Source organism: Lepidochelys olivacea, assembly GCF_965140295.1.
Source record: "Lepidochelys olivacea isolate rLepOli2 genome assembly, chromosome: 15".
In the NCBI taxonomy this organism is placed as follows: domain Eukaryota; kingdom Metazoa; phylum Chordata; order Testudines; family Cheloniidae; genus Lepidochelys; species Lepidochelys olivacea.
In genome coordinates, this window is record NC_140425.1 from 5,350,393 (window position 1) to 5,375,111 (window position 24,719).

At 46.3% G+C, this 24,719-nt stretch overlaps 1 protein-coding gene across 1 annotated transcript; it reads left to right on the forward strand.

The window, feature by feature from the left end:
- The first annotated feature begins 9,810 nt into the window (after positions 1–9,810).
- LOC311531398 (uncharacterized protein) lies at positions 9,811–20,735 on the forward strand. Its single transcript, XM_084648730.1, has 4 exons — positions 9,811–10,011; positions 13,008–13,114; positions 14,559–14,671; positions 15,703–20,735. The coding sequence occupies exons 2-4, from the start codon at positions 13,065–13,067 to the stop codon at positions 17,379–17,381; spliced, it is 1,842 nt and encodes a 613-aa protein (XP_084504856.1). The 5' UTR covers positions 9,811–10,011; positions 13,008–13,064; the 3' UTR covers positions 17,382–20,735.
- The last annotated feature ends 3,984 nt before the right edge of the window (positions 20,736–24,719 follow it).

Below are 24,719 nucleotides of genomic sequence, written 5' to 3' on the forward strand. Positions count from 1 at the left end.
ACTTCACATTCCCCTAATATTCTGCCCCTTTCTTTTCTTTTGGGATCCCCCTGCCCAGGCATCCTGGGAAGAGCATAGGACACATGGCGGCACCTTTCCTGATAGGGCCAGATGTCAAGATGGAATGTGCCATTGATCCATGTGCCCCACAGCTCCCAGTGCGAGCGAGTGCCCTGCACCTTCCTTCGTACGGGCATTCTGCACTATTGCAATCAGTGTCCCAGGCTTCCCATTATCCTGGGCCCAGGAAGGTTGGGGCCGAGTTGTCTGGTACACTGTGGGGTGGGTTCACTACTTTATTTACACATCTGCAACAATTGATGGTGCTTGTTTTTTTATTTCGCTGCCTTTTAATCTCAATTGAAGGCTGTTCTTGATTTTGCTGCCGTATCCCCTTTGCCCACTGCCATCCATATTTTGCAAAATGAACACTTAATAGTGGGCCAAGTGTCCTGATAATCCAGAGTACTATCGAATGATTTAAACTGGGAATTGGTCCTGCTTTGAGCAGGGGGTTGGACTAGATGACCTTCTGGGGTCCCTTCCAACCCTGATATTCTATGATTCTATGATTCTATGTCCTGTCCAATGAAATACAGTCCAGCATTTTGGCCACCACTGGCATGGTTCCTCCTCCTTCAACAGCACTAGAATTATTTCAGCATTGTTCTGGAGCATACAACTCAAGAGCGTCCAATTATCAGCTGCTGCGGTGAGCTGTTCTTGCAATTTTTGAGTCCTTTTGTCCATATTATAAATTCATTGAATGTTAACAATAAAATCTGGTATCTTTCAAACCAACTCGACCACTTGGCTTTGGATGGGGTGGTATGCACTGGTCTGGTAATTCACAACAATTTGTTCCACTGACCCATTTGAGCACCATAGTCCTGGTAACAGCTTATACTGTAGGTGCGTGCAGTTCGGTTATGTGCTGATGTGTTTCTTCCCCCTAGTGTTACATTGCAGGAGTGTATGCATTCCCAGCAGAACTCCATATCCCATATACATCACATTTAAGTGTCCCCTTTTTGCAATAGGACACTCATTTTGTTTCACTGATGCCATTGGGGTGGGGCATGTCCATATTCCCCCCCCCCGAATACACAGTTGTTTAATTCAATTATGGTCCAATTTATACCATTCCATCCTCCCCACTGATCTCCCAAAGGTTCCCATCAAATTCTTCCCTTTTCCTGCACTGCCACTGGGCTCATGGGGACTACTTTGGTTGCATTTTCCTCCCAGGGTATCACAGTGACCAGTATGCATGTGCTAACTTTACAGGTTGGGGATGTTGTTTTCCATGTGGACGGGTATGTTTTTGCAAGTGTTGATAGGTATGGGCTAGCTCCATGATTTAAAACTGATGGCCACTGTCCCGACCATGCATTCCTTATAACATTCATTAACATCATTACTTGAGCATTCTGCATTCCCATACACACTCCTCTCCACATCAAACTTCTAAAACTATCCCTTGCCCATTTCACCAATTGCCCAGCTCAATCAGCAATCTGTAGATTCACTTTTGCTACTTCCCCCCACCCATCTGCTATTGCAGGTGCTAAACCATCAATTCATTAATTTCTTGTTGCAATTTCACATTGTGGCTCATCAAAAGCTTAGTTTCCCAATTTTCCCCCAAGCTCCATTCTCCTAGCCCCGTGTTTATTGTTGACCATAATCCCCTTCTCTGGTGATGTTTCCATGTATGTCCTCTCACCCACCAATTAAATTGTTGTTTCAACCCTTCTATGGACGTGCTGAAGTTGGGATATATCCAGTCCACTCACTGGGGCAGACTACCCATGTAATAGACCAAAAGGGCTGTGGTCTGGGCCCATACCAGGTACAGGTAAGTTCTCCATTTTTCAGTAGCCCAGACACAAGCAAGTGCTTCTTTTCCAACTGTAGAATATTTCCTCTCAGCATTACTTAGTCTCCTTGAAGCAAATGCAACCGTCCTCTCTGTGTTGTTCTCATGAAGTTGTGTGAGGACAGCCCCAAGTCCATAATCAGAAGCATCAGTAGTTACAATTGTGGGCAATGTAGGATGAATAATGCAAGTACTGGACTATGTGCAATCAAGTCTTTCACTGTTTCGAAACTAGCCTGTGCATCCGTTGACCACACTAAGGTTGAACTTCTCCATAGTAATTCCTATAATGGTTCAATGACAGAAGCATAAATGGGAATGAATTTTGCATACCAGGAGGTAAGACCCAAGAAGGAACGTAAGGTTTGCAAATCTGTTGGAGGAAGAGCATTTGAAATTCCCAGGGTATGATCAGGATCAGGTTTTAGTCCAGCCTGTGAAATTGTATGCCCCAGAAAGGAGAGTTCAGTTTGTCTAAATTTGCATTTGGACCTATTGAGCTGGAGGCCTGCTGTGCTGATGCAGTTTAGTACAGACTGCAGGTTATTGTCATGCTCCTCAGAAGTATTTCCAAACATGATAATATCATCCAGATAGCACTGAACTCCATGTTGATTCTTTAGAATCAACTACATCCTTTTTTGAAAGGCACTTGGGGCAGATGCAAGACCGTATGGTACACGTTTAAAATGAAATAGTCCCTCATGTGTAATAAATGCTGTGAGGTTTCTGCTATCTTCATGCAACATAACCTGGTAGTATGCGGTCTGCAAATCAAGAGTAGAAAACATCTTTGCTCCACAGAGTTCTGCAAATACTTTTTCTGTGTGAGGAAGAGGATGGCTGTCAATCACAATAGCTTTATTTGGCTCCCTTAAGTCCACACAAAGGCGAATGCCTCCACCCTTCTTCTGCGTCACTACTATGGGTGAAACCCATTCCGAGGAGTCAACCTCTTCAATAATGTCCTTTTGAACAAGTTTTCTAAGTTCCTCTGAAACAGCTTCCCTGACTGAAAATGGTAAGCGCCGTAACTTCTGTCGTACAGGCATCACATTATTCCGCATTTTAACTTTATGCAGAAACCCATAAGCACAGCCGAGTTTCTGTACAACCTGGTGCTGGGTCCCAGCTGAAACTGGTGTGTGTACCGCAAGAGTGCTTTGCTGAGGAAGATCCATTCATCCATTAACTACCCTGAGATTTAAAGCAGCCAATAAATCTCTGCCAAGGATAGGAGTGCCTTTGTGGACAATGTAGAACTCTGCAGTTACACAGCAATCACCAAAAGTAACTATTACTGGCAGGCAGCCATGTACTGGAATATGGTTTTTCAAATAGCACACCAAGCGAAGTTTGGGATCAGTAAGAGGCACATCTTTAAAGTAATGCAGAGAGATGGAATCAGGTAGTATAGATACTGCTGAGCTAGTGTCCAGCTGAATAGAGTGTGATTTGCCTGAGGGTATGGCGGAAACGTTTACAGTGCACGTCATTCGTTCTGGAATATGTGCAGTAGTGGTTTTGTCCACGCTCAGCACAGTAATATCTTGTATTGTAACTGCATGCACCTGTTGATTGAACTGGCTGCTGCGACATACTTTAGCAAAATGCCCAATCTTTTTGCAATGATTGCACTGAGCTACTTTTGCTGGACATCCTGTGTAGCTTGCAAGGTGTTGTGGGGATCCACAGCGAAAACATGCTTTTACTGTATTTTGAATTTGCTGATTCGGTGGTTTTCCATTAGTTTTCCTCTTGTAATCGTTTGTCTGCAGTGGGAGTGAACTTTTCTGCAAAGGAGTCACAGCCTGGACTGTGCCTCCTGTATCCATGCTCATTATTTTGGCTTCAGCTGTAGCTGACTCAATCTGAGTAGCAATGGTTATTGCTTTTTCTAGTGTAAGCTGTGGTCCTAGAAGTAAGCGTTCCCTTGCATGAAGCATGGTTGTTTTCTCAATGAGCTGGTCTTTAATCATCTCATCTGCCATATTCCCAAAATCACAAGTTACAATCAGACTCCTCAGGGAAGCAATATACTGCATTATAGTCTCCCCAGTTTTCTGCTCACGCTGGTGAAATCTGTAGTGATTAGCTACTACATTCACTTTTGGCACAAAAAAGTTCTTTAATTCGGTGAGTGCAGTCTCATATTTATCATCTGCAAGGGGAAAAGTGAAAAATATATGCTGCCCTTCTGCTCCAAGGCAAGGTACTAACAAACTTCAACAGGACTTTATTTTTAAAGTGGAAGCCTCTTTACCAAGCTACTGCTGCACCCTCGGTAGCTCTCACTCCACCTCCTCAACTTCCCCCCCCTTTCCTGTTTCCTGTCCTTTCAGACTCCCAACAGCCAGTGCTCCCAGTTCTAATAATTACAAGCAGCATCTAAACACCACACCAGCTCCCCTGATCTGAAAGGGAGAGGGGAGAAGACAGACTTTTCCCGGAGGCCCAGCAAGCTCTGAGGTGAGCAGTGGTGATCCCAGGGCTCTCTGAAGTAAGGCAGGCCCCTAGCCTGGAGGAAGCTGCCTACAAGTTTTTTTCCTTTCCTTTTCTTTTGTTTAAGGTTGCTTGTTGTTTCCCCCAGACCCGGAGAGGGGATGGAACAGCCCTCGGCTGGAGGGTCGAGACCAGCCCATGAGAAAGTCACGCTGTAGCACCCACTGGGGGGCACGGGGGATAGTTGAACTCACACATGTTCACTTTCCACGTAGCTCCTAAAGGGGGTGCTCTACCATGGACAGATCTGTGACAGGTGGGCACACTATGGGCCCCAGTGGCCCCCGCACAGTTCACAAACCCCATTTTTTCTATTTCAGGCACATCACTTCTGGCATCCCTGGATAAACCAGTTAATCACTTCCCAAACCTCGACCACACTGACAGTTGACTTGCCTCCACCAAACTGGTTAGCCATGGACCTGTAGCAGTGTGGGGTAGCCACTTCCAGAGGGCAATAGCAACCTGCTTCTAGACCAATATGCCTCCCTCATTTGTTTGCTCTGATGCCAGGGGATTGGAGTAAGCACCTCTTAGAGCTCCATCAAGGTTTGCTTCCTCATACAGATGTTTTGGAGCCATTGCTGGTCATCGCAGGTCTGTGTGACTGTGAGCCCACCATGCTCTTCCAATTATTTGGCACCAGAAGTATCGGTCTATATATGGGGAATCTACAGTAATTGAAAGAAGGGACATGTGTCTCCAGTCTGCTGGAAATGGATTCCTCCCTCTGGGTCCTGCCACCTTCCGTGGTTCAGAAACTGCTGCTGAAATGTCATCCAGAATCTTGCAGAATGTCTACCCTTCTGCATAAACATTTCAGCCACAAGCAGGAGCAGCTCATCCAGCAGTGTCCAGGGCGTAGGCCCAGCTGGAAGAGCTGGAAGGAGGAGTGTGCAGAGTCAGAAGTGTGAAATTTCCTGGTGGGATAAAATCACATCTGGACAAGGGTCCAGAAAGGACAGACAACTTCTCCCACAATACACTGCAAACTAATTCCTAGAGTGGCTCCAGCTGGTGAGGGGCTACAACCCCAGAAATCCTAACTCCAAACCCGTATAACTGCAGTCTTGTATGGACCTGGGTACAGGGGTATGAGCTCTGAACTATGGGGCAGGCTTGCCTAGTAGTGCTTGCACACATGCAAACCAGGACATGGGTACGCTTTGCAGCATAGACATATTCACAGTGATGCTCTGGTCACTCTGACTGGACTAAGGGGGAATAAACAGATAACAGAAATCTGACCAAAGCAGGCAGAGAGAGTACAACAAGCTTGTTTGTGCATGAGTGGGGAGAGGGGGAGAGAGAGAGAGCTTTGCATTATGATTGAATATGAGTTAACTGTATGATGCTGTTGCAAAAAAGGGGGTGTTGAGAGCCATTGGACATTATTGTAAACCCTGTATATGATGGAAACCACGTCAAGCCAGGGGGTACTGCTGCACTCCCATGTATGTTAAGGGCTGTTATAAAGAGGAGTGGGTCAATTGCTTCAGAACACAAAATTCTATTCAGTGAGGAAAAAGAATGCTCGACTGTAGCTGTTGTGACTGGGAGTAGCAAGAGATGAATTCCTACTTTCATTCCAGGAAACAGAACACAAAGATTGGGTTGAACTACTAGTGATTTTAAAGAGGTTGAAGTTAAATCTTCATTTGTCTGTCGTGTGATCGTCCACTCTGTGTTCAAATTCTCTATTCCGTCCTGAGCACATGGCAGCCCCATTGCTGGTCGTGCCTCGCTCCACTCAACGTATAAGACAAGCATCTGTAAAAGCTACGTAGAGGTTGAGAGAATCCAGAAATTGCTAGTGTAGATTTGTAAGAATCAAGTCTGTGTACTTTTTCAGCTGGCTTAACAAACACTTCTTGTCCTCTTCACTTAAGGAGTCAATATAAGTACCTTCATTAGTCAACTTCTGGACTGACGTCTTTGCTTCTTCCAGTACATTTTCAATGGATATCTCTGATTGAACCAAGGGTAGCTTCTCTTGCCGGACAAAGATCTACTACTGTTGTAGCCGATGCCTGGATGACATTTTTTAATGACATTTCAACAGTAGACTTACAAGAGAGAGAATGGCCATAGTCTTCTATGAACTTAGTAATAAAAGTAGTCCACCAGTCTCACTACTTAGATCTGTCCTATCTTGGTGGATATTTTCCAAAGCCAGTAATGACGGTTGCAGTAATTTTAGGACAACAGCCAAGAATTGCTCATGAGAAAGCCAGCAGGTTTTCCCAGGTTGGACTCATTTGAACTTCAATCCCAGTGTATCTTCCATTTCTTTCCAAGATGTTCAGTCCTTTTGGACTCTTGCTGAAAAAAAGAACATAAAAAGCCATTACATTTATGGCTTTTTAATGCCTTTTGAAGATTCTGCAGCTTGTACTAGAGCTAGCTGGAGTAGATGGCCTCTGCAGTGTGTATAAGAGAGACTAAGGTTTCACTTTTCTCTGAGCAAAGCTTATACTCCACTATGTCTTCCAGAGAAGTTTGTAGCTCCATCAAATGCACAAGCAGCCACCTGTTTGGCGTTCAATATACAAGTATTTAACTCTTCTAAGATGTCACAGATGCAGCTGATGTGTCTTCTATAACCTGAACATCTAGAATGCATCACTGGCCTACCATGGACACCAAGAAAACATACACAATGACTTAATACTTTGATGCCTATTTGCACTAATGCATTCATCAGCTATGTATGCACATATTTTGAATATGGTGAGAGAGTTCTTCACTTTTTCAACTGCTGAGTCTTTCACTGTTACACCGCATGCTTCTAGAGAGTCAGCTGAGTTTTTTCAGAAAGATAGCGAGCATTTGGCAGTCTTGTTCGAAACCAGTGTCCAGTTTCAGGATTAACAAATGACAATGCACTTAACATTGGCCTCCAGTTTGCAGTGTGTGGTATCTGTTGCTTAAATAGAAAGTATGATGCAACAGCCATGTAGGGTCACATAAACTGAGTTGTGTCTCTAGCATTCTTAACAGCCTCATTAAGTTCTTCTAAAATTGGCTTTGAAAGTGACTGGCTTATAAGGCTTTCTGCACATTGATGCAGTCCAGAGGCCCAGTGTTTGCAGCCTTTTCATACAGGTTGTCAGTATTGGCTTAGCTGATCAGTCTGGCAAACCAAGCTCCTCACTTTTACTATATAAATCTATGATATGCCCACATCTTGAATACTGCGTGTAGTTCTGGTCACTCCATTTCAAAAAAGATATCTTAGAATTGGAAAAGGTACAGAGAAGGGCAACAAAAATGATTAGGGGTAGGGAACAGATTCCATATGAGGAGAGATTAAAAAGACAGGGACTTTTCAGCTTGGAAAAGAGAGAGACGACTAAGAGGGGATATGATAGAGGCTTATAAAATCATGACTGGTGTGGAAAAAATAAATAAGGAAGTGTTATTTACCCCTTCACTTAACCAAGAACCAGGGGGGTCACCCAATGAAATTAATAGGCTGCAAGTTTGAAACAAACAAAAGGAAGTATTTCTTCACACAACGCACAGTTACCCATGGAACTTTTTGCCAGGGATGTTGTGAAGGCCAAAATTATAACAGGGTTCATGGCAGTTAGGTCCATCAATGACTATTAGCTAGGATGGGCAGGGATCCAACACCATTCTCTCAATGTCCCTAGCCTCTGTCCACCACAAGCTGGGAGTGGATGATAGGGGATGGATCACTTGATGATTCCCTGTTCTGTTCATTCCCTCTGAAGCACCTGGAACGGTCACTGTCGGAAGACAGGATACTGGGCTAGATGGACCATTGGTCTGACCCAATATGGCCGTTCTTACATAAAAAATAATTATAATAATAAAAAAGTTTAGTACAGAAACTCCCCGTATAATGACCTCCTGAGATAGCGATGATGTGAGATAACGACCTGGGCAAATAATGCATTTTAAAAATCTTGGCCTACTAGGAAAAGTATATTTGTATAAGTTTCCCAGTCACAAATCTAGCGTTCTGGAGCAAAGTCACTAAAACACAGTCCAATGCTCTGGCCGCAGTTGTTTGTCGTGCCACCGTTTACTCAATCGCTCCATCCCCAATGTCCCTGCACTGTCACCTTCTGCTGCCACCTGCCACTGTAACCTCTGCAAGTCAGTCTGTTGAGGTTCCACCCAGCTCTCAGTGATTTCAGCTCTCGGTGGGGGAACCTCGCTGCTAGTGCCGGCTGGGCTGTCTCTTTCACAGACACTGTCCCACAGCCCGTCTAAGCACTTAGACCTGATGCTCAGTGATTTCAGCTCTAGCGATCACTTAACAAACCAAAAGACTGGAGCCTAATCAGCTCTCTCTCTAAACAGGAGAGAGGGGCAGGTCAAACAGTGCCTGTGACTCTTAGGCAGAGCCCCCACCACCAAGCAAAACACCTGGGCCCCACCCTCTCTCTCCCCCCACTGGGATCTGGCATCCAAACCTCCTGCCTAGCAAGTGCAGTTCAGTTGAGGGTGACCAGTGCTTAATTTGTAACGAAAGAGGTGCCAGGGCTCAAGCAAGTTTGTTACTTTTGTAACTGATCTGACAAGCCCAGAGGTCCCAGGGCTCTGCATTGCCGAGCCTGGAGGTGCTGGGCTCCCCCCGGCAAGCCCTGGCACAAATTAAGCACAGAGGGAATAAGGAGAACAACATTTCATGACCCCCACATTTTATACTTCAGTGATTTGTAACCCAGCACCAGCCAAAATTGATCTCTTGTGCAGCACAGCTCTGTCTGCTGGATACCTAGGCAGAGTAGGTGAGTCCAGTTAAATACAGTCTGGTCCTGAAGCCTTTTCATGCATCCCTGGCTCACCACGAGCTGACAGGGGAGAGCTCAGTCAGACCTTGCTAATAAATCATAATTTGAAATGATTAGGTAGACCAATATAGCCTAAACAAATGTGCCAACATTGCCCTAAATAGCTGTATGAGGAAGCTAATCTTTGTTCATACTTTTCAAACCCATTCTGCTTTCTCAGTATAAGTATTTTCTCATACACTGTATATGCTTTTAAAGTGTGGATTACTGTTTCAATTTAAATTCAGATTTCCAACCAAGCACTAAATTGGCAATACTGCATGTAACTGGGGAGGGGGGGGGGTGTTGGGGAAATTCAAGGGGGGTGTACACCCTGCCAGGGGGGTTTAGGGAAATCACAGAATCATAGAATATCAGGGTTGGAAGGGACCTCAGGAAGTCATCTAGTCCAACCCCCTGCTCGAAATACCTGCTCACGCCCCCCCAACCCCTAGCCCCATGAAAGTGGGGGAGCGAGCGGGGCCCCGGAGCAGGGGCGGGACAGGGGGTTGCACCATTAGAAAGTTGGCAGCCCTAGGGTGGGGTCAGGGCTGATGTACATTTCCTGGGCCCAGCCCCGTGCCAGGAGAGGGGCGAGCCCCGCCCCGCCCCGCAGGTCTGTGAGTTCGCGACCGGGGCAGGGGCGGACCCGGCTCGGGCTCCGGCGGGGCAACGTTCCAGGTTCCCCGCCCGTGGGCCCGGCGCTGCAGGGAGCGGGCTGCAGCCCGGATCCCCCGCCCCGCCCGGCTCGGCCGGCAGGGGCAGGCTTACGGCGGGCGGGGCTGGCGCTGGCCGGGCCCGGCGGCGCGATGGCGGCGGCGCGAGGTGAGCCGGGCCGGCGGCGGGTCGGGCGCTGGACCGGGGCCGGGAGGAGCCGCCCGGGCGGGCTGGCGGGGGCCGGCCCTGGCCCTGGGGACCTGCGGCCGGGGCGCGGGCTGGGGCAGGCGGGAGGGAGGGTCGCGCCGGGCTCCGGCTGCTGGGCTGGGGCGGGTCCCAGCAACGCCGCCAAGTGCCCGGGACTGCGGTGGCGGGGGGCCCCGGCCCCGTTCAGGGTCCCTCGCCGCCCTTTCTCCAAACGCCGGGCTGCTCGCCGCCCGCACCGGCCTCCAGACTCGCTGTGCAAAGGCGTTAACTTCCTCCCGTGACTTAACCCGAGCGAAAACTCCGGCAAAGCAGCGCCCAGCCGGCGGGGATAGCCGGGCCCCTGCCCCCGCGGGCACCAGGCGGGTCTCCGCTGACTCGCGGGCGCTGTCCCGTGGCCTTGTGTTACCGTCCCTGCGACGTAAGGCCGTCCGGGGTCAGCGTGCACCTGATGCTCTTTGGGCTCATCCGGTCTAGGAAACTGGGACTTAGGCAGGGGCCACAGCCTTGCAATGGGAAGTTACCACGGGGTCTTGCTGTGTTGCAGAAGGTGAGAGTTCAGGAGCTACTGGTGACCCCTTTCACATAGCAAGCCTCTGGGTGCGACCCTCCCCCCCCAAATGAAAAACACTTTTTTATATATTTAACATCATTATAAATGCTGGAGGCGAAGCAGGGTTTGGGGTGGAGGCTGGCAGCTCACAACCCCCCCCCCCCATGTAATACCTCGCAATCCCCGGAGGGGTCTCGACCCCCAGTTTGAGAACCCCTGGGTTAGGACCGGGGACTGGTCTGGGACTGGGTAGCTGAAGCCTGTCTGAATGCAAGAGAAGGCAGGGAGAAAGTTAGGTTGGTTGTGTGCCAGTGGGGAGGCTGGAAGTCTGGGAGAGCCCTTGGGTATGAAGTGGTAAGTCTGAGAAATGCTCTGGTTCTCCCAGGTGGAGCAATAGGGCGTGAGGAGGGAGCCAAGAGAGGTCAAGGTGAATGAACTAATGAACTACATACACTGCCCGATTCACAGGGGAATGGCCAGAGACACCTCTGCCCAGATAGAGCTTTGACAGTGACGTTCTTGGCCTTTTCGCTCGTGGACAGAGGATAAAGTGATGGATTCTAGTGTAACCTGTGTCTCTCCTGAGCTGTGTAACCTGTTTCAAACCAGCTGTATTTAAAATATTGCTTAATGGCAGTGTTACTGTCTAACTCTCCACGTTGCACCAGGGAGGAACTTTTCCTGGGGATTTCCTAGTCTGATCTGAGTGACAATGAAGAGCTCTGATTTGTATCTTGCAGATGCTGTTGGTAACGAAGGATTAGAGCTGGTCAAAGCTCATGTTTTGTGGAAAAAAAAAAATTTAACGCAAAGTTTGTGTGTGCAATGTAAAAATGTGTGTTTTTCAGTGAAAAAAATTATTTTCTTTTTGGTGGGGGAAATTCTTCACTTTCTTTTAAAACTCCCCTCCCCCACAATCTTTTTCAAGTAGGAAAAAGGGGGTAAGAAATTAAACATAAGAGAGTACGGGGGGGGGAAGTTTCGTAGAGTTTACGTCTTTTTAGTAAACTTTTAGTCTGACCTCCTGTATATCACAAGCCATTACATTTCACTAACTGTACTAAGCCCAAAGACTTTAGTCAGACCAAAGCATTTTGGCTCTGAGAAAAAGAGAACAGGTGAGGCCAAGGTCCCTGCGATGTCAGTGAATGATTAGATGAGATGTGCACAGGTAATCCCAGCAGGGGATCCATGCCCCATGCTACAGAGGAAGGCAAAAAAGACATAGGGACTCTCACCATTCTGAGCTGGAGGAAAATTCCTTCTCAATCCCAAATCTGGTGATCAGTGTGACCCTGGACAAGGGAGCAAGAGGCACTATCCAGGCTTGCTTTTTCGAAGGGAAAAGTTACTTTTGAATGTAAATGTTTTTTTCTCACACTTTTGGAATGAGAAAATTGGGGGAGGAGGGTGACGGGAGGAAAAAATAGAGAGCAGGCATTTCCCCGCCCTTTTTAAACAAATAATTTCAGGCATACCAAAAAAATCCTCTCCCTCAATTTATCTGTTTTGAAAGTGTTTCTGAAAACTAAAACTTCTCCTCCTCCAAAGACATGTTTGATGGGTGGGAGAAAGAGTGGAGTTTCTTTGACAACCCCAGTTTTTACCAAAAAGATTTTTTTTTTTTTAAATGAAAACCTTTGACCAGGCCTATCATGTAGCTGACAATGCTTGGCGCTGGAAGGATCTGTTATGATTAATGTATGTTGCACGTTTACTATCTTGGAGAATGACTCCTTGGTGAACTGCTCCTGATGCTTGCTGCATCTTTTGCATCCATGGGGTTGTTCTCATCCAAGGATCACTGTTCATTATTTGCATGGTGGCTGGTAGCCTAAGTTACATGGCTTTGCTTTTGATCCTTGCGTGGAACACAAACATTTTAAATAGGAAGCGAACTGGGAATAATCCACTTTTTTGTGATGGATTTTCAAATGAAGATCATTAGTGCTTAGAAATGTTTGGTGATTTTGGGGATTTGGAGAGAATTTGAGGAATCCCCAGAAAATGCCTGAATCCTTTAGAATAGGCAGCAAATCCAAATAAATGGAACTTGGTCCTTGTATTTGTAAAAATATTCATAAATTTTTTTTTTTAAACTTCAAGCCTTTCTACTAGCTGATCAGTTGGGGGCTGATCAGCACCTCAGACTGTTCATCTCTCATAGCACTAACAAGTACTAAGACTGCTGTAGGCCTCGGATACTGGCTGCACTTCCTTCTTAGCTACGGGAAGAACACGGAAGTCAGTATGTAATAACAAGCTTTCTATGAGTTCCCAAGCTGGAGTCACATCCTCCCGCATTTCACAGCTCTCCGTGCCAAGGACTGTCTGTTTCTCTCCTCCATTGGCCTGAAGGTTGCAGCCGTGAGTCTGGATCCAGAGTGTATTTCATTTCTCATTTCAGACTATGTTTGACGTTGCTGTCTAGCTCTCCTGAGGAGGAGTGGGAGGAGCTAGCGGAATGGCAGAAGGATGTGATGAGGGACAGCTACAAGACTTCGATCTCACTGGGTAAAAACTATTATTTGCAAGTTTGTAGAAGTGGCATGAGCTGTGAGGGGCCTGAGTGATCTTCAGATCAGGGTTATTCTCATGTTTCCCTTCGACTTTGACAGTTTGCGCTTGCATTCCTTTGTGGGAGGGAAAAATAAATCCACTCCAGTCAATGGAGACTCAAATTACAGAAGGTCGCTCTAATCCTCTGTTTACAATATTTTTCTGGTTTAGGACAATGGGTGTACTTCTCTGTCTGTGTTTAGCCCACAAGCAGAAACGAGCTGCTGGGTCATTGCACGTGGTACGTTGGCGCAAATAAGGGATGTTCCACGTGGAAAGAGTGTCAATATTCTAATAGAAGCAATTTAAATTTTCTGCAGTTCAGCATCCACACAATCAGCCTGTCTCTCATCTAACTCTTTCATGGCCAAAGAGGTCTGTAAAATTATGTGGTGTTTGTCTTTTATGACTCTCCTGTAGAAATACATTGAATCTCAATCCCAGTTCCTTGTAACCTCTTAGGACAGAGATCAAGGTGCCCTTGTGGACAAATCAATGAAGATGTTTGCTTAGTGTGTAGTGGTTACTGAGTAAGCAATTAAGATTTTAGGCTGTACTGTGACAGACAGAAAACGTTACAATGGCATTATCTATGGTACAGCTTCACCTTAAATAATGCTGTATTCATTTGTGGGGCCTTTATTTCCTAGACTGTAGCCTGTGTAATACAGGAGGCCAGATTAGATGATCACAGTGGTCTCTTCTGGCCTTAGAATCTGGGAATCCTATGACGGAAGAGACCCATTAAAGAGACTGATATTGGTATTTTAGAAAAGAATTTGATATAGTATCTCGCAAAACCTTACTCCCAAAATTGGGTGGGATAGGAGAACAATTTCTTGGATATAAAACAGTTCAAAGATCACAAACTAGAATTAACAACAAATAGCCATGTTCTGGATTGGGAGATGGTTACAGAAGCATTTGGTCTAGCATTTAAAGTGGTGGTCATTGCTCTGGATGAGGAGGTAAGCAGCATGCCAGTAGATTTAGGAGGTGGTGCTAAACTGCGAGGAATTGCAAACGCCAGTGAGGACAGGAAAAGAATAGGGAATGTTGCAAAATTACAAACCTGACTGGAAATAACAAAATTACAAACAATATGGCAGCTAATACATTTGGGGACAGGTTGAAATGCTCCATTGGAGGAACAATCCTGGGAAGTAGTAAGGTTGAACGAGACTTTTACAAAATACCAAATACTCTATGCTTGCCAAGTAACAGTATGCATCCGATGAAGTGAGCTGTAGCTCACAAAAGCTCATGCTCAGATAAATTGGTTAGTCTCTAAGGTGCCACAAGTCCTCCTTTTTCTTTTTGCGAATACAGACTAACATGGCTGTTACTCTGAAAAAAGAAAACATGGTGTGATTCTTTTTTTTTTTTTTTCCGCTAACAGGCGTGCTGTCACCAAACCAGACATTGTATTCCTGATTGAACGTGGCGAAGAGCCACGTGTGCAGGCTCACCAGGAGTCGAGGGAAAGTGACCTTTCTACAGGGGTCTCCTCTGGTGAGTAATAAGTATCTCACTCAGAGTTTCTGAAGAGTTCATTAATGAGCTGAGAAAGAAGCCCGCGTTTCGTGAGCTTCTGCTGAAACGGCTTTGTCCCCTCCAGTCAGCATAGTAGCCAGCCATTATTACATCTTTTTGGCAGGTGTCTATCCTTGATTCCTACCTATCCTGACTGGCTTTGGACTGTAGCCTCCCGCTTCGGACATCTGACTGCTGAGGTGGGATGGCAGGACGTGGTGGATATCATTGTCTTGCCTCTCTGTAGAGCTTTGAAACATTAGCTAAGCCAGGAGGTGGAGAGGGAGCTTCTGAATCATAGAAATGTAGAGCTTCAGAGGCTCATTTAGTTCATCTGCCTGCACTGTGGCAGGACCCAGTCCTAGGAAACCTAAACCATCCCTGACAAGTGTTTGACCTGTTCTGAAAACCTGCAATGAGGCAGATTCCACAACCTCCTTAGTTAACCTGTTTCAGTGCTTAACTGTCCTTGGAGTTAGAAAGTTTTCCCTAATATATAACCTAAACCTCCAATACTTCAGATTAAGCCCATTACTACTTGACCTTCCTTCTGTGGACATAGAGAACAATTGATCACCACCCTCTTTATAACAGCCCTTCACGTACTTAATGACTGTTATGGGGTCCCCTTCAGTCGTCTTTTCTCCAGACTAAACACGCCCAGTTGTTTTTAACCTTTCTGCATAAATTAGGTTTTCTAAGACTTTTATCATTTTTTGTTGCTTTCCTCTGGACGGTCTCCAATTTTGTCCACATCTTTCTTAAGTGTGGCACCCAAAACTGGACCCAGTACTCCATCTGAAGCCACAGTGCTGAGTACAGTGGAACAATTACCTCCTGTACATACAACACTCCTGAACGGAGATGGAAGGGATATTTTCAGCTTTTCTAATACAGCCTATAGTCAGAATGCCAACATGATATGCTGTATGCTTATATGCTTTACATTCACGAGTCCAATGTCCTTTGTGTGTTGAAGTAACATCTGGATTCTCCATTTATTTCCGCAGATGATGGAATCAAGTGGAAGATTGAAGAGAATCATCAGCAGGGAAATTCTGAGGGTTTGGCAGAGCACAGGAATTTATCACAAAGAGAGAAAGCAAACAGCTGTGATGAGGGAAATACGTGTGAGAGTGAACGCGGGCCAGCCGGCCAACACAGGAACATAGGGGATGAGAGTGTGGAGAAATCCACTCCAAGTGAAAGACCTTTCAGTAAACACCAAAGCATTCCTATCCACACAGGAGAGAGACCCCATAAATGTACTGAGTGTGACAAAAGCTTCACTCGCCGCTCACATCTTCTTCAGCACCAGAGAATCCACACGGGGGAGAGACCCTATAAATGTACCGAGTGTGAGAAAAGCTTCAGACAGAGATCGGAGCTGATTGATCATCAGCGAACGCATACTCAAGAGAAACCTTACAAATGTGATAAGTGTGGGAAAAGATTCATTCGGAGCACACGGCTTATTCAGCATCAAAATGTTCACAATGGAGTGAAACCCCACAAGTGCCCCCAGTGTGAGAAAAGTTTTAGCTGGATCTCATCAGTTATTAAACACCAGAGAGTCCATACAGGTGAGAGACCCTATAAATGCCCCGACTGTGAGAAAACCTTCAACTGGAGCTCAACCCTTGTAAAGCATCGGAGACTCCACACAGGAGAGAGACCCTATAAATGCGCTACCTGCGCAAAGTGCTTTGTACAGAGCGCAAATCTTATTAAACATCAGAGAGTCCACACACAACAGAAACCCTATACGTGTGGGGAATGTGAAAAAACCTTTCCGATCAGGTCTCATTTCATTCTGCATCAGAGAATGCATACGGGAGAGGAACTCTACAAGTGTGATGGCTGTGAGGAGTGGTTTGGTCTTGTCTCAGATCTTCATAAACATCAGAAGATTCACACAGGAAAGAAGCCCTATAAATGCTCCGAATGCAACAAAAGCTTCAACAAGAGTTCAAATCTTATTAAGCATCAGAGAATCCACACAGGAGAGAGACCCTATAAGTGTCCCGACTGTGACAAAAGCTTCATTCAGAGCTCACACCTGATGCTCCATCAGAGAGCTCATAGGGGAGAAAAACCCTACAAATGTCCTGACTGTGAGAAAAGTTTCCACCAGAGCTCCCATCTCATTCAGCACCAGAGAGTTCACACACAAGAAAAGCCCTTTAAATGTCCTGAGTGCGAGAAAAGATTCAGCCGAAGCTCAGTGCTAAATAAACACAAACAAATCCACGTGGGAGACCAGAACTATAAATGCAGCAAGTGTGAGGAAACCTTCACTAGCAGCTCCCACCTTCTTCAGCACAAGAGAACCCACCATGTGGAAAGACCTTACACATGCCCTAGCTGTGAGAAGAGTTTCAGTCGCAGCTCACAGCTTATGCTCCATCAGAAAAACCACGCAGCAGAAAAACCGTACAAGTGTGCTGACTGTGACAAAGGCTTCATTTACAGCTCACATCTAATTCAGCATCAGAGAACTCACACTAGAGAGCGACCTTATAAATGTCCAGTGTGTGAGAAAAGCTTCATTCAGAGCTCGCATCTCCTTCAGCATCAGAAAATCCACACGGGAGAGAGACCTTTTAGATGCAGTGATTGTGAGAAAACCTTCAATCGGAGCTCCAACCTTATTAAACACCAGAGAACTCACATCAGGGAGAACCTGTAAGAGATGCTTCCATAGAACTCCACACTGTTGACTATAAAAGTATTCACACCGAAGGAAAATCCTATAAATATTCCAACGGTGAGAGAAGCTTCAGTCAGAACTGGTCATGTTGTTCAGCTTCACTGTATCGAACTGAATTAAGATCTCTAGGAAACTTGCCTTGCCCTTCTTATACTGGCAAGAGTTTTGATGGTATAAATTATACCAGTTTCCCCAACAATATACTATCCCGGCAAATGGACTTATTTGCCGATATAACTATGCCTACACTACAGATTTTGCTAGCACAATTATGTCTATTAAGGATGTGTGATTTGTGAGTGAACAATGTGCTGGTAAAAAAGCCCCTAGTATAAGCACAGTTACATTGCCAAAATTTGCACTTTTACCAGTTTGTGGGGGACAAGGAGGGACACTGTAATAAACTATACTAGCAAAATAGTTAGATGGGGATTGGTCCTGCTTTGAGCAGAGGGTTGGACTAGATGACCTCCTGAAGTCCCTTCCAACCCTGATATTCTGTGATTCTATGACCATGCTATTTTGCCAGTATCACCTGAGTCCATGTTAGCAGCAGTCTGCGGGTATTTTATATCAGTATAATACATTGGTGTAACTGTATTGGCCAAGTCTTACAAGTGTAGGACTCCAACACAGTAAGTAACAAAGCGTTGATTGCCTGAAGTGAATAGTTAAGCTCCTCTAAAAAATGGGAAAGAGACTGCAATTTGATGCCTGTCTATGTGCAGAGAAAGAATAGACTCTTCTCTCTTCTCTTCTCCCACCCCTGGGTCACAAGAATTGATCAGAGGTGATTATTTAGCTTATGCTTTTCAGGTCATGTATTCAATCATCTGTCACTGGGACTGTTCCACCTGGAAGAGGGAGTAATTTATATGATCATTAAATATTCAGATGGTGTAAAACTGGAGCGAGCTGCAGATGCCATGGAGGAAAGAGAAATAAGTCAAAGGGACCTGGGGAGATCAGGCCCCCGTAGGAGTAGAAATCAACAGAGTAGGTAGGAAAAGGAAAACTGCTGCATGTGGGCAAAAGTGATCTGAAATACAAACAGTCCCTGGCAGAGAACGCTAGTGAGTGGTGCTGAAGGTAAAAGGCAGCAGTGCAGAGATGTTTGCTTTTGGGTGTGTCATTGTACAGTCATCTTGCCTGAGTCTAGCTCAGAATATCACTAATAAATTAGAGGTTGTGACTGAGAGCCCAACACTGTTGGGTTCTGTTCCCAGCTGTCCCATAGACTCCTGCTTTGTGCCTCTGTAGAAGAGAAAAACAAATGTAATTTTGGGTTGTAACTGCAGAGGCATGAGATTCCAGAACAGCTGTGGAAGAGTCTCCCATGAGAAGTGATGAGATTCATGTTTTGCTTGGGACTTTTAACACTAGACTGGGCACATCCCTGGAAAATATTCTGTGTTGGTTCCATCTGTTTTGGGGGGAGGGGGGGTAATTTCTGATCTGACAACACACCAGCAGGCTGTTGTATTTTTTTGTTCTTTAGGATTAAAAAAAATTAGATCTTTGGAATTAAAATGGTATTTTATCAAACTTGCTAATTGTCGGAAGGAATTAATCATTTAGCTGAGGAACAAAACAATGAAAATCTTTTTGTAAGTGAAATGAGCCAACGTGGTGCTTCATTCCAAGGGCTGCGCTAGTTTTTAACCATCAGGATTTGCATGCAGCTCGAGCAGAGGAAGGCTACAGCAGCAGGAGTTCCTTCGGGTGGTGGATGTTCAACATGATGTAGTCAGCTGAAGGATGCTGGGCTGGAAGTGGCATTGAAATTTGAGCCACTGGCGCTTCTAATTGGCCAGAGGTGCAGTGTCATCGGCAAACAGCTCAATGGCCCCACCTCTGTGCAGCTGTTTGTACAAATCAAAAAAGTTAACCCTGAAAACTCCAGTGTGGTGTAGACTGGTGAGGGAGAGGCCTGCTCCTGGACTTGGGGCGGGGAAGGGATGCTCCCAGTATGCAGTGTCCTCCAACGGCGAAGTTGGCTTGCCTGTGAATTTAATGCCTTTATATCCCCCTCACTATCTTGTCAATGTGCTCTGCCCACAGCTCACTGTCCTCCTCTCTCCTTGGCATCATGGCAAAGGAAACCTTCCCTCCACTCTTCAGTCGTCTTCTGCCTTTGCAGATGCAGACACAAATATGCCTTCTCATGTGCACGTGCGTGCGTGTGCGCTCCCCCCCCCCCCGAAGATTTGCCTGGCATTCAGCCACGGATAATGCTTCTGTCCATGTGGGCAGCGATGTGTCAGGACCTGAGGGGAGGGGGTAGAAACAGCACAATTAGCTATTGTTAGTTCTAGTCTCCATCCAATAATAATAAAGTGTTGCTTTTCCTTCATTTTGGAATTCCATTCCCTGGAAAAATCATGGAGCAGGTCCTCAAGAGGAAGGTGATCAGGAACAGTCAGCATGGATTCACCAAGGGCAAGTCATGCCTGACTAACCTAATTGTCTTCTATGATGAGATAACTGACTCTGTGGATATGGGGAAAGCAGTGGATGTGATATATCTTGACTTTAGCAAAGCTTTTGACACGGTCTCCCACAGTATTCTTGCCAGCAAGTTAAAGACGTATGGGCTGGATGAAGGGAATATAAGGTGGATAGAAAGCTGGCTAGATCTTCAGGCTCAATGGGTAGTGATCAATGGCTCCATGTCTAGTTGGCAGTTGGTATCCAGCGGAGTGCCCCAAGGGTCCTGGGGCCGGTTTTGTTCAATATCTTCATAAATGATCTGGAGGATGGTGTGGATTGCACCCTCAGCAAGTTTGCGGATGACACTAAACTGGGAGGAGAGGTAGATACGCTGGAGGGTAGGGATAGGATACAGAGGGACCTAGACAAATTGGAGGATTGGGCCAAAAGAAATCTGATGAGGTTCAACAAGGACAAGTGCAGAGTCCTGCACTTAGGATGGAAGAGTCTCATGCACCACTACAGACTAGGGACCAAATGGCTAGGCAGCAGTTCCGCAGAAAAGGACCTAGCGGTTACAGTGGATGAGAAGCTGGATATGAGTCAACCGTGTGCCCTTGTTGCCAAGAAGGCTAACAATGTTTTGGGCTGTTTAAGTAGGAGCATTGTCAGCAGATCAAGGGACGTGATCGTTCCCCTCTATTCGACATTGGTGAGGCCTCATCTGGAGTACTGTGTCCAGTTCTGGGCCCCACACTACAAGAAGGATGTGGAAAAATTGGAAAGACTCCAGCAGAGGGCAACAAAAATGATTAGGGGGCTGGAGCATGTGATTTATGAGGAGAGGCTGAGGGAATTGGGATTGTTTAGTCTGCGGAAGACAAGAATGAGGGGGGATTTGATAGCTGCTTTCAACTACCTGAAAGGGGGTTCCAAAGAGGATGGCTCTAGACTGTTCTCAGTGGTAGCTGATGACAGAACAAGGAGTAATGGTCTCAAGTTGCAGTGGGGGAGGTCTAGGTTGGATATTAGGAAAAACTTTTTCACTAGGAGGGTGGTGAAGCACTGGAATGGGTTACCTAGGGAGGTGGTGGGCTCTTCTTCCTTAGAGGTTTTTAAGGTCAGGCTTGACAAAGCCCTGGCTGGGATGATTTAATTGGGGATTGGTCCTGCTTTGAGCAGGGGGTTGGACTAGATGACCTCCTGAGGTCCCTTCCAACCCTGATATTCTATGCGACCACCCTATTTTGGGGTGAGCGTGGAGATGGTAGGATCTTTTTCCACCTTGCTTCCCTCCTTGGATAGGGCCTCTGTAGAAATGTCAGGTTGGTGGTGGGCTGGGAATTGGGGAGGAGGGAGGCACGTGGGGGCAGGTTAAGCTCATGTGCACAGCTGCAGGCTGTCTGTAACATGATGCTGAGGGCATCTCTCCAAAGGCAGAGCAAGATCTTATTCAACAAGGCCATGGGCAAACCGGGACAATATTTCACGCCACTCTTTGTCAGGCTGGTGCCGGAGTGGAAGGGAACCACAAGGTGGAGTCAGGTGGAATCAGGGTGGAGTCAGGTGAGCTGCATTGCCTAACATTGTGCATGGGAAAATAGAGTCTTGTCTTTGCCTTAAATTCTCTTCTGTAAAACCTGCAACGTGCACTGCAAACTCAGTGGAATTTTGCAGGAATGGCTCCGATCCCAAGGGATCAGATAGCCATGATTGCCTTAAGGTTGCTACACATTTAACATGTCTCTGTCGCCGTCTTTCGGCACTGTACCTCCTCAAATCTCAAGTTGAGGGCATTAATCAAACCGTAAACCCAAGTACTTCCTGGCGCTACAATAAGCATGTCTGCGGTGCAGCCGATGTCTTTGACTTTGTTTTTTCAGACTAGCATGGTGCCCCTGCCATGGCTGGGTGGGAAGGAGCAGGAAGCAGCATAGGAAAGGGGGTGAGTGGCACGTTTCACTGGTGGCTGTAGGATTCGATATTTTTGAGAAATTGCTTTGGAGCATTCTCCTAATGCACAACAACCCAACACGGTGGTGCCCTGAGGGTATCTGGAATAAAGCTGTTTAACGGTTGTATTTTGATATAGCCCCTAATAGTTATGGGGAAAGGTCCCCTTCCCAGCACTGTCAGGATGGGTCTCTGGCTGGCAACTGGGCATCTCCTGGGTCACCGTCTGCTGCAGTGCCTGTCTCAGGGTTTCGTGGGCTGGCGCCATCCTGCCTGGCTGGGCAATCTCCTCCTGCTCAGGGTCTTGGTTGGCATCCGTGGGGAGTTCCTTGCTGCAGTCCAGAACAGGCTGGGTTCAGTGGGGGACTCCCTTTCAAAAATCCCCTCCAGCTACTCTCAGGAGATGCAGGGCTTGCTGGGTCTTGTTGTTGTCCCTGAAATCTTTGTAACCTCTGCGCTGCTGCACGGCAACCCGCCGACCACGGTACCTGGGGTGGTCACCCGAGTGGCCCACCTCTAAGGCTGGCTCTGGGCTGGCGTGTTGTGAGGTTAGAATCAGATGCTGTGAGTAGGGGAGGGTAGAGAGGTGCCTGCTGGAGGTAGAACTTGGACTGGCTTTGGGGAGAAAAATGGAGAGATGCAAAGAGTAAAGTCTGGGAGGTGATGGAGGAGTGAATTGGGGGAAGGGAATTGGGTTTCTAACAGGCCCAAAGCAGTGGGATTGGATGTGGGACTTGCCTGGAGGGGAGAATTGGGAGATGCAGTGGGGGTGGGAAACAAGCTGGAGCCCAGGAGTTTGAGGAACAGGAATGTCTTGAATGCTGTTCCTTTACAGAGTAAAAGAAGCATGCCATGTCGCTTCCGGTGCCATACTGGTTTCATGCCCCAGTTCTCCTGTAACTCCCAGGAAGTACAGCAAGACAGATTGCTGCTGATGGCACGGGTCTGAGAGAGGGAATGAATCAGCTTGTAGAGCTGCAGAATGACCCTCTCGCAGTGGCAGATTAATAGGGTGACCATATTTACCAGGACACTCAGTAAAATTACTTGTATTCAAGCTAGTTCAATGGCAATCAATCAGAACTATGCAGTACAACCGTTCACGTTATTTTTGTACAGCAAGCACTTGATTTCTCCAGGTTTAACCTTAAAAATCTTGATCTGTACGAATGGTTCCACATAGGCAGGTACCATTTTGCCCAGTATGTCTAACTTCTGCAGGTCCCTTTGAATGTTTTCTTTCTTCGCAGCTCCTACCAATTTCATACCATCTCCATATTTAATGACCATGTTAGTAATTTCTTCTTCCAGAGTAAACCGCTAAACTCAGGACAGATGAGTGAATATATGACCCAAAAAGCACAAGTTAAATGATCACCTCAACTCATCTCTTGTGATCGGCGAGTCTAGTGTTTCTCTGCATGTGGACAGGTATCGAGTTTCAGAGTCTTTCCCGTTTTTAGGGGATCGTGACTCTTCACTTCAGGCAGACAAGGTTTGGTTCTTATTGATTGCGTTGGGGTAAATTTCTCCTTGGGCGAGGCCTACGCTTGGAAGACGCTGGCCGTGTACCTCTCCCCGTGTGCTACACCAGCAGAGTGCTGCTAGCGTGGACACCGCTTAGATGAACAAAATGGCGCTTGTACCAGTTTAGCATATTCCAGCCCCTCCCCCTAATCAAAAGAAACCAGACTGGTAGGTGTGCGTGTTTTCCTATATAATCACACCTGCACTCATGGCTTTTGCCAGTAGGTTGGTCACAAATCACACCTTATCACCCGCTAGCAGACACAGCTGTGCTGGCAAAAACACTAGCATAGACATTTATACTGCAAAAGACTCTGTTTGCTGGTGTAGCTTATTTTCTTTGGAGGACTGGTATAATCTATCATTTTTAACCCTTCAAGGGTAATTTTGTACTATTCATTCACATCATAGGTTGCCTTTACTGCTGGTTGTTACCATCTGGTGAGCTTTGCTGGGCAGGAGACAGGAGCAACTAGCTTCTCTATTCTGTTGGATTGAGTGGAATATATTATTTAGTGCCTTGTACATTAGCAACAACTTTGCCACATTCATGTACTGGACAGTGATCTTATAAGCATCTGCTTTAATCCATGGCCTGACTTTCTGGTTCACAGACTCTAGCTCAGGCCTTAGCTCTTGTACTAGACCCAGTGCTCCAGGCCCTCTCTCCCTACTACAAGGGGTATAGACCACATGACCTTTTAGGGCCTTTCCTTCTCTTTGTTCTATCAGTCTCTCATTTCATTATATTTTCATAAACCTCTAATCAGCAGTTCATACTTTATACCTTTGCATTTGAAGTTTTGTTCAGTGCTGATAAGGATTGTAATTTATTTTGGGGCTCTTTTGTACTGATTTTCTGCTATGAATTTCTGTTTCTAGCAGTAGGTTGTGGAAGAAGTTTATGGTAATTCACTAGAATCGGGAAGCAGAGTCTTAGCGCACGTGGGATTTTGTTTTTTGGAGGTACTGATGAAATAGCCTTTTTTCTTGTCATGGAGGCTTTGTTCAGATGTAATTGGTGATGCTGGGACTGATCCTTTGCCCCTGGAGATCTCAACTAAGTACACAGTCCCAGGGAATCTACAATGCTGAGAAATCAGTCGAGGAAAGCTTCCTTTGGCGTTCATTCAGCAGGAAAGTTGGAGAACCCACAAGATAGAAGTACCTGGGGTAAGCTGATCAAACAATGCAGGAGAAAGATCCATGTCCAGTCAGCCAGGTCCTCCTCTCTAGGATCAGTCTGGAGTTCATCTCTGTGTATAACCCTTGGGTGTGGAGCCCAGCCTTCTCAAATGCATCTTCCCTCCTTTCTGTTTCCCAAGAAGCCAGTCTTACAGCCCCTCCTCTGAACACCTGGGCAGCAGGAAGGGGAAGCTGAGGCAAAGTTAACCATTGTTTACCTGC